This window comes from Astatotilapia calliptera, chromosome 15, assembly GCF_900246225.1.
Source record: "Astatotilapia calliptera chromosome 15, fAstCal1.2, whole genome shotgun sequence".
Taxonomy (NCBI): Eukaryota; Metazoa; Chordata; class Actinopteri; order Cichliformes; family Cichlidae; genus Astatotilapia; species Astatotilapia calliptera.
The window spans coordinates 6,237,688-6,246,559 of NC_039316.1; the positions used below are offsets into that span (position 1 = coordinate 6,237,688).

Here is an 8,872-nt window from a genome sequence, read left to right on the forward strand (position 1 = left end):
GATGTATGGAGTTGGGAGGAGGGAGTCAGGAGTTAACACCAGCCTGACTAATGCGAGTTCTCCATTCTGTCTGTAAACACACACACACACACACACACACACACACACACACACACACACACACACACACACACACACACACACACACACTTATACAGATTCCTCTCAGTGCTGCAGCAGTCCTTGTGCCTTTTCAGCAGCTTATGTTTTTTGTCCAGGCTTTTCCATGATTCTACAAGGCTTACATTTTCTGTGTGGCACATGTTCGAGTCACAGTGACGACAATGGCATATTCAATAGCCTCGAAACTGCGGGTCTTTAGCCAAAAACCATAACATTTTCCATCTGAAGTGGCAATAGCAGGTTGTTTTGAACCGCGGCTGTCTGTGGCTCAGTGAATTGATAAAGTTGTTGTCTGCAGATGACTGGTTTCAAAAAGAGAACCATGTAAAACTAAATTTGCTTTTGATGGCTATGATATTTTTCTGAAATGGAAAAAAAAGTTGTGTATTTCTGCGTAGATCTACAGTACTGTGCAATAGTCACCCATCATTTTATTATATTTTGATACGAAATGGGAAATGGATACAAACATACATGGAAATATAGTATATAAGGCAAAAACAGAGTTTGTATCGGCAGTGGTAGTATGTTTGGGAACATTGTCATGCTGGAAAATTAAGTTGTTAAACCGACGTGTTCCAAACAGTAGGGTACATCTTTCGCCATCTTACAATGCTGTGATTGCAGCCATTCCCCAACTCTCTGTGAATGGTACTCATGGCCTTTGATCAGTGGGTTTTGGTCAGTGGTTGTTGATCAATGGTCATGAGAATTTGCATAATTATGTTTAAGGAACTGACCTCCCAGCCCATCGTTCCTTCAGTGGGCTGGTTTCAGGCATTATGCAAATATACTGTTTATAAGACTGGGGAAACCTGCAGTCAGCTGAGACTGAAGAAGTCACTTGGATGAGTGACGAAACGTTTCTCCCACAAAACGCTACGTCCAGATGAACAGAATCAACGTTTGGAGATTTACTTTCCTGGATGATTGAGAATGCATCAAGACAATTGTAGATCAAATTTCTTCCATTATGAAAAGATCCCCAACGCTATTGGCTGAGACGCTCCCCAAACCATGACAGTCTCCACTGTGTTTTACAGATGGCTGTAGACACTCACTGTTGTACCTCTTTCCTGATCTTTTCTGTACATACTCATGACAATTTAAACCAAAATTTGCACTTTATGCCTGTCAAACTGTTATTTGTGTCATTTTTCAACAAAATGTTAACAAATCACGTTTTTGCGACAGGCTACACGTAACAGTACCAAAAGATGGCATTTAAAAATTGTCATGTGTTTGTTAGGTATAGACACAACACTGGTTCATCCCTTGTTTCATAGATTCCTGCTTTGTTTGAGTGATTCTTAGGTGAGTTAGATGACTTGACAAACCAAAAAACATTCTTGTGAGAATGGTCAGGTACTAGGTACAGGTATAGTAGTGAAAAAGTAGCCAATGTCCAAAGAAAAACTTTGGAAGACCTTCAGAATCTCTCGGGACCTATTTTACCACTGTAAAAAATTACAAGTAAAACTGTCTCATTGGATGCAAAATATAAAGACTCAAGACTTTTGCATAGTCATGTAGTTTCTGTTGGTTTGAGTCACAAGTGACCCGTTTGGTTCCCATGTGAAATTTTCCAGTAGCCAGAGTGCCTTCCAAAGCCTGACAGAAAAACAGCCAATCACAGGAGTGGAGCGCCCCAAACGCTGATCCAGTCTTGCCAAAATGATTCTGTGAAAATATTCACAGAATCAAAGAAAAGATGACATAGCCTAAACTAGATAGCTAGCTAGATAAACATGCTGTGTAATGCACTGCTACAGTGGTTTGTGGGTTTACTTGTGTTTACCACCCAATGATGGGCCAGTTTTAGTGGTAGTGCTTCATCTTTCTATCTTTTCTTTTTTGAATTTATTAACAGTTTTAATTCGAACTTGTGCTCCCTTGTGTATGTTTTTAATCAGTTAGAAAGAACTCAAAATCCCGTTGAAAGAGTTGGATGCACCTTGTCCATCTGCCCAGTGTAGTGAGGACAAAAGGGGCATGTGTGCTTGTGTTTGATTGAGTGATTATGTGTCTAATTGCTTGTTTAAGTGGGCTTGTTTACAGCTTTTTGTACCACATTGAACCTATTAATCTAGCTCTGTTTGCTTGCAGCTCACTGCGTTGATCCCTGAACTTCCTCACCGTGTGTGTGTGTGTGTGAGTGTGTGTGTGTGTTTGTCTCCTCGTATGCGTCAGAGCCCACTTTTATTTTTATTTTTTTGGCTTTAAAGCCTCTTCTTCTGTCACTTTCAATCATGTTGTGCTGCAAGCAAGAACTGTTTGGTGTCATTTGTGTGTGCGCACACTCAGTTTGGTGCACCGCTAAAGCCTGGGGACAGCTTGGATGGAGGGATAGGAAACAGAGCCTGGAGAAGAAGAAGAGGAAAGGAGATAGTTGTGTGTTGTCTGGCATTCCAAAGAAGCTTTATGATTTAAATGATAAAAGAAGGCTGGGGCCATGCATTATGTATTAGGCATTGTACGTGTTCAGTAATTCCAATTAAGCTCTCAGCTGGGTTTAGCTCAGTGAGAAAGAGCTGAGAAGGACGTATACAAGAAATGAGAGACATGCAGGGTAAGAAAGGCAAACAAGAGTTTAAAACACTGACCAAACTAATCAGGTAACGTTCAGTGGCCTCTCGGAACAAGCCAGGAAAAGACTACCTTTTTTTTCCTTTCGTCTTTGACGGCGCGAGACAGCAAGAAATGAGAAGGTAATAAGAGCAAGAGGGGGGTTGGACATCTGATGGCTGCAGCTCGATGTGTCAGTTCTCTTGTCACGCTGAGTGTTTGTTCACTCACTCAGAGTGCACACCAGCTGCGGGTGCGAGCACACTCACAGGAGACAGAAGATGCCTCTTGTTTACGCATCTCCGAAGAGAGAGACTGGGTGTTGTTTGAACCCTCGAAGACGGGCCTTTAACCTGATATAGATGCAACACAGCTACACCCCTATGCACAAAAATAGATCCACCTCAGGACAGGTTTTCATGTTCTCCGAGCTGTTGACCTGTGATACAGAAAGAAAGGCATGATGGATGTATTCCCTGCACAATCAGATCCTATTCACACTGATCTGTTTATTAAGACAAGACCTGGACAGACTGCAGGGGGAACTCAAGAACTCGGTGAGAGAGAGGAGAAAGGATGATGAGGGAGGAAAGGGAGAGGGAAAGAGGCAGTATATAGTCACATATACAGGTTTGTCAGAGTTGCAGCAGATGGCTAGCTGTGGAGCTGAGTCAAAGGATGATGTTGTAATTGCCTTTCACATGAAGGATCTGAGTTTAAACAGATGTTGTGGCAAGCATTCACACTGCCAAAGTGTCCCTGAATGAGATCCTGAAATCCCACGAGCTTCGCTAACCACTGGTCTTCTACTCAGCCTCACTTCTCATGCAAACATTTGCAGACCACAGGTTAGAGAGAAAGGATCACTGCCTCCTGTTTAAACACAACACAAGCAAAAAAACAGTTTTATATGCAGTTGGAAAATAGATGCAGCTGCATTGGTGGAAAAAAAAATATTTGGAAAGGTTTGAGCGAACAGTGCTGTTCCTCACTCTTGGACAGATGATTGGATGGAGACCAGATGCTTTGAATATGTAAAACAACACAGTGTATACGGTATAATGTATAAGAAGGATAGAAAGATTTAAAGTATTGATTGGTTTTTATTATCTGCAGCTTTTTTACAGTAGGGATAAGCACTTGAATGTGACACAGATGTTTGTGCTGTAAAAAAAAAAAAGGATATGCCGTTATCTGCTCCACTTTGATATCAAGATTCCCCTCCATCCCTCCATCTCTCAGGTGCTTCTTCACATCTATTTCCAGCTCAACTGTCAATCCAACTGACTCTAAGACTCAAATCTGCTGTCTCTCTTGACACTGTCAAACAGTAATAGCCTGGGAGGTAGGTGTGTGTGTGTGTGTGTGTGTGTGTGTGTGTGTGTGTGTGTGTGTGTGTGTGTGAGTGTGTGTGTGTGTGTGTGTGTGAGAGAGAGAGAGAGAGAGAGAGAGACAGACACCAGGCCTGTGCTCGACTGATGTACTCGCTTTCTTTTTCCTTGCACAACTCCCATAACCAGGAAATGCAGAGGAAAACATGATTTTTTTGTGTTTATTTATTAGATTCAGTGTTTGTGCGCGTGTTTACAATATTTGCATATTTCTGTCCCTACACTGGTCACCGTGCACAGGAGCGGGGCTAGATCATTGTCCTCTAAATTCGTACACATCTCATGCAGCCACAACCAACTGCATCTGATAATTAATTTGTGTGTTGTAATGCTAATCTAGTCTCCTCTGCAGGTATGATATTTAGAGCTTCCGCAACTCTGGCGCTTTTGTTTCACACTCCCCAGTAGTTGATAGTGTGCTACATATCAGTCATAGCTGATAAGGTGTATAGCTTATTTTAGAAGCCACACGTTATCATCATTGCATTTGCTATAGGCGTGAGCTCTCATTACAGCCAGGCTCCAGCAGGTTATTTCAGTGATTAACAGGCTTTAAGGTCCAATCAGATCAAATCTGAGGTTAATCGCACTTAGAACATCAAAAGGCACTACAGAGCTGCAGAAGATGACGCCTGCAGACTTATCGCGGGTTTATGAGCCCCTGACTTTTTTTCATACCACCACAATGAGGCTGATAGATTGGGTTTTCATTGGTCAAAAATATACTGGTTGGCATAACCTGCTCAGGATTAATTGTAATGATCATAATCAGATAAAAATCCTTATCAAATACATCTCACCGGACAATTAATTACATAAACCTTGCTAGTGCTGGGGTGGACCACATTTTCCTTCAGTACTGCATTAATTCTTGACGATATAGATTTAACAAGGTGCTGAACACTTTCCTCACAGATGTTGGTATGCACATCCATGATGTCACTCTCCCATTTCACCACATCCCAACTTATTCGATAGAGATCTGACGGTGATTGTGGAGGCCTTTTGAGCACAGCGAACTCACGGTCATGTTAAAGAAACCAGCTGAGATGATTTGAGCTTAAAGGGATGGACATGGTCAGCAACAACACTTGGACAGGAAGGCTGTGGCATTTGAACAGTGCTCATTTAAATGGTGTTTACTTGGTACCAAGGGCCCAAAGTGTACCAAGAAAATCACCTTTCTTCCTAATTCTGATGCTCAGTTTGAACTTCTGTATGTATGTGGATCTCATTTTTCTCAGAAACAAACAAAAAAAAAAATAGCAAAGAGAAATTAAAAATGCTTGCCATGAAAGAGTTTGGGTCTTTGGAGGTTAATCTAAGATTCAATAAGTATTCCCCACATGAATAGATGAAGTACAGTAACAGTAGAAAAACTGATTTAAAAAAAATTGAGTCAAGCTTATTTGGAAGAAAATACTCCAACATGCAACTTTTTCTTCCAAATAAAGGCATTTTTGCAATCTGGCTAAACATTTGTCTTGTTTGCAGCCTGTTTCATCATCTCACCTTGTGTTTCTTGCCTTGTCTGACTTTATTGACACACTGCCTATGCGTTTTCACATCTCAAGAAATCCTTTCTTCAGTGTAGTGTTACCATAACCACTTGTTCTTCAGTGCCAAATTGCACACATTTATATAAATGACACTTTTTTTTCCTACTCACACTTCTGAAGAATAAGAATCAGTTGCTCTTTTGCATGTAAATTTAAAAAAAAAAGTCATCATTCGTGACATTGATCTTCCACAAAGCTCCAGAAATCCCATGTAGAACATTTGTTCAGAGTCTCTGTTGAGGTTGCAAAATGAAAAATAAAGCTGAAGTGTGAAGGTGTTTTTGAAGTGCTTCTCCTCAGTTCTGGTGTGCATTCAGCCCCTGAAAACAGTCGGTGGATTTAAAAATGTATGTATCTGACGCTCTCAGTGCATGTCAGCCAAGCTCTCTTCATCATACATTTTCCACACTCCTAACCCCCGCTGTCTCTCTTGTAGTTTTTTCCTCCTTGATTCTCATTATACACGGATGACCTCCTCATCCACCTCTGTTCTAGGTTCAAAAATTTCTCAGTCTGTCATCTTTCCTTTCCCCAGCTTGTCATGATTCATCTGGTCTTGTCTCTCAATAGAAGGCCTAGAAATTAAATTAGTAGTCATGCACGTCACACTAGTCACATGCCGACTCTCTCTCATCCTTTGGCAACAGGGCAATAATGACCTGGCAGGGTTTAAAACGCATTAAATGGAAAATGCATTAAATCCACTATACTGATGTTCCTTCCCAGACCTTCTAACATTAGCATGAAGTAAAAATTACTTTAAGTTCAAAATATCAGTAATCTCCCCCTAGGAGACAATGTCATTGTAAGAGACAGCAGCTGAATAACTAATGCTTATCATCACATGAGCCAAGTGATCCTCTTAAAGGCTCTTTGTGTGTGTGTTTAAAGGAGGAATTGTCCATGCAGGGGAAAAAGATCGAGTTTTGGCTCTGCTCACCTTCTCCGCTACACTAGAGAAGACATGGGCTCCACATTTATAATTGATCTGCCTCAGCTCCAAAAATACCCCAACAAGGACACGCTGTTGTCTGCGTGTGCATGCACACAAGCGTGTAAAGTTGAGGAAGTGCAATCTTAATAATAGAGTTAGCAAACAGGTGAGAGGGTGCAGAGGAGACGGGCTGAGTCATGGAGAGACGGCCCTCTCAACCCCAGCACTCAGCCTGGCTTCTGCATGGCCTGTAAACCACTCTTAGCTGCCCTAACGGCATTTAGCTGTTTGAATTTGCATGTAATTCATTGATGTAACCAGGTGGATGATGGGATTAAAATATTATATAAAGGTCTGTTTATGACTCTATGAGCATATGCTCTAAACACTTTTAGTAAGCGAGAAGCTGCAAATAAAAGGAAAAAGAGAGGAAAAAGAGTTGTGTGTGTGTGTGTGTGTGGGTGGATTGGTGGTTGCGAGAAGCTGTGTGTGATCGAAAGCACATGCGAGAAAAATGGCGGTCAGCCGCGGGTCAACACAGGATGTGACCTGACACTGAAAGTGTAACATTGTAATCATACAGCATTCAAAGGTTCCTGCTGCCGCAGCTGCATTGAGCTACAAAACCTTATTTCTGCAAAACGCAGTGGATGGTACAAATTCAACTCCACCAGCTGCTTTCAGTCTTCAGTCAGCCAGTAGATGTTTAGGGTTGATACCTGGAAGAGAAATTGGATACATTCATTCAAAATTTTTGGCTGTTTATCTTGACACGTGTTCTTTTCAGGGATAAAAAAAAAAAACAGGATCACAGTTTAAAAGGAAACTTAGTTTCTCTTGATTCTATCCCCACATGTGTGTTTACACGTTCTCCTCCCCTTTTCTTCTTCCTCCAGGAGACGGCTTCCTCCTGCGATGAAGAGCTCCTTTCCTTGCTCCTAGATGCTGGGCTCCTGGTAGGCTGCGTCTCCTCAGCCCTGTACCCCCTGCTAAGCTCCCACATGCTGTCGCACCAGCAGGAGGGCGGTTGGGATGTGGAGAAAGCCGCCGCTGAGCTGATGGCGGCGGGCCACGGGCCTGAGGCAGGTTCCCTGTTGCTGGCTCACCGCGGAACCCACTCGGCCCAGTTCACCTTCAACTCCGCCTTGGCTGTTCTCGAGAAGTGGCTGTGAAAGGAGACGGGGAGACAGTTTGGACCGCAGCCACAGAGCGCTGTCGTAACCTAGCCTTAGGGAAAGAGTAGGAAGATGCTGAAAAAGGACTGCAATTAGATTGGAACGAGATCTGAAGAAGCAAAACTAAAAGCAGTCAATACCTCTACATTTAGTTCTCTAATCAGGTTTGAGGTTCATCAACAGAAGACATTTCAATAGCGCTGTCATCTGTGAAGGTATAAGAGAGGATACCTTTAATCCTGAAACATCTGCTCAATTAGAAAGACGATCTTTCACACACAGAAACAACCTCTGCTGTCACTCAGTCATGGATGAACGTTGAGACCGAGGCCTAATCACAGAATGCAACGGCTGCTCGGATTTATTTGTGTGTGCGCCGTGTCCTATTGTGTGATAAAGTAATTGAGCAGTGGGTAGCAGTGGGTGGATATTAGCCTATTGTTCCGTGACAGGTTTGCCTCTTTAACGTCCCATCGTTAAACACCCTGCCTCTGCTCCATTGTTTTCCCCCTAATAATGTCTAATTAATTCCTTCTAAACAAATTAGCCCCGCAGCTGCCCCCGTGCTGAGTGTACGGATGCACAAATACTATATATGACACACACCAGTGAAGTTATGTAAAGCTTATAATGATGAGGAATAAACGTGCACGCACGTGTGTGTGTGTGTGTGTGTGCGTTGATGTTGTTAGGTTGCTTTGTTTCATTTGAATAAATAAAAGCGTAAAATGCGGCTCTATTTTGTCCCACCTTTTAGAACCGAAATAAAGAAAACTGATGAAAAGGAGCGATTGTATTATTTTCATTTTTTATTGTATTGTGTTTCTTTATTCATGGTGGAAGAGTGCACAGATGGGTAACGTTTCTTATCAGTATTTTTAGTTCTCTTTTTAATTGAATGGGCTTTAAGATTGTATCCGCCTCATATAATGAATGCACTCAAAACATTTGCATCATAATTACAGCATTTTGAGGAGTGATTTGGAGGGCAAAGATTTAGAAAATGAAATCCAAACCCCTGGTTTATTTATTTATTTATTTTCTGTCAAAGCATTGGAAGTATGATTTTTATTTTTAGGCTGCCTTCCAAATTAAACCAAAAGAGCGGTGCTCGCTGCAGGTCCC

The 8,872-nt window shown here is 41.9% G+C and overlaps 1 protein-coding gene across 1 annotated transcript in view; it reads left to right on the forward strand.

Annotated features, from left to right (window-relative positions):
• nbas (NBAS subunit of NRZ tethering complex) overlaps positions 1-8,534 on the forward strand; it is a 178,036-nt gene extending 169,502 nt beyond the window's left edge. The window contains exon 53 of the mRNA XM_026142563.1: positions 7,469-8,534. Within this exon, the coding sequence (XP_025998348.1) occupies positions 7,469-7,744 (276 nt within the window). The 3' untranslated portion in view covers positions 7,745-8,534. The remainder of the gene's footprint in view (positions 1-7,468) is intronic.
• The last annotated feature ends 338 nt before the right edge of the window (positions 8,535-8,872 follow it).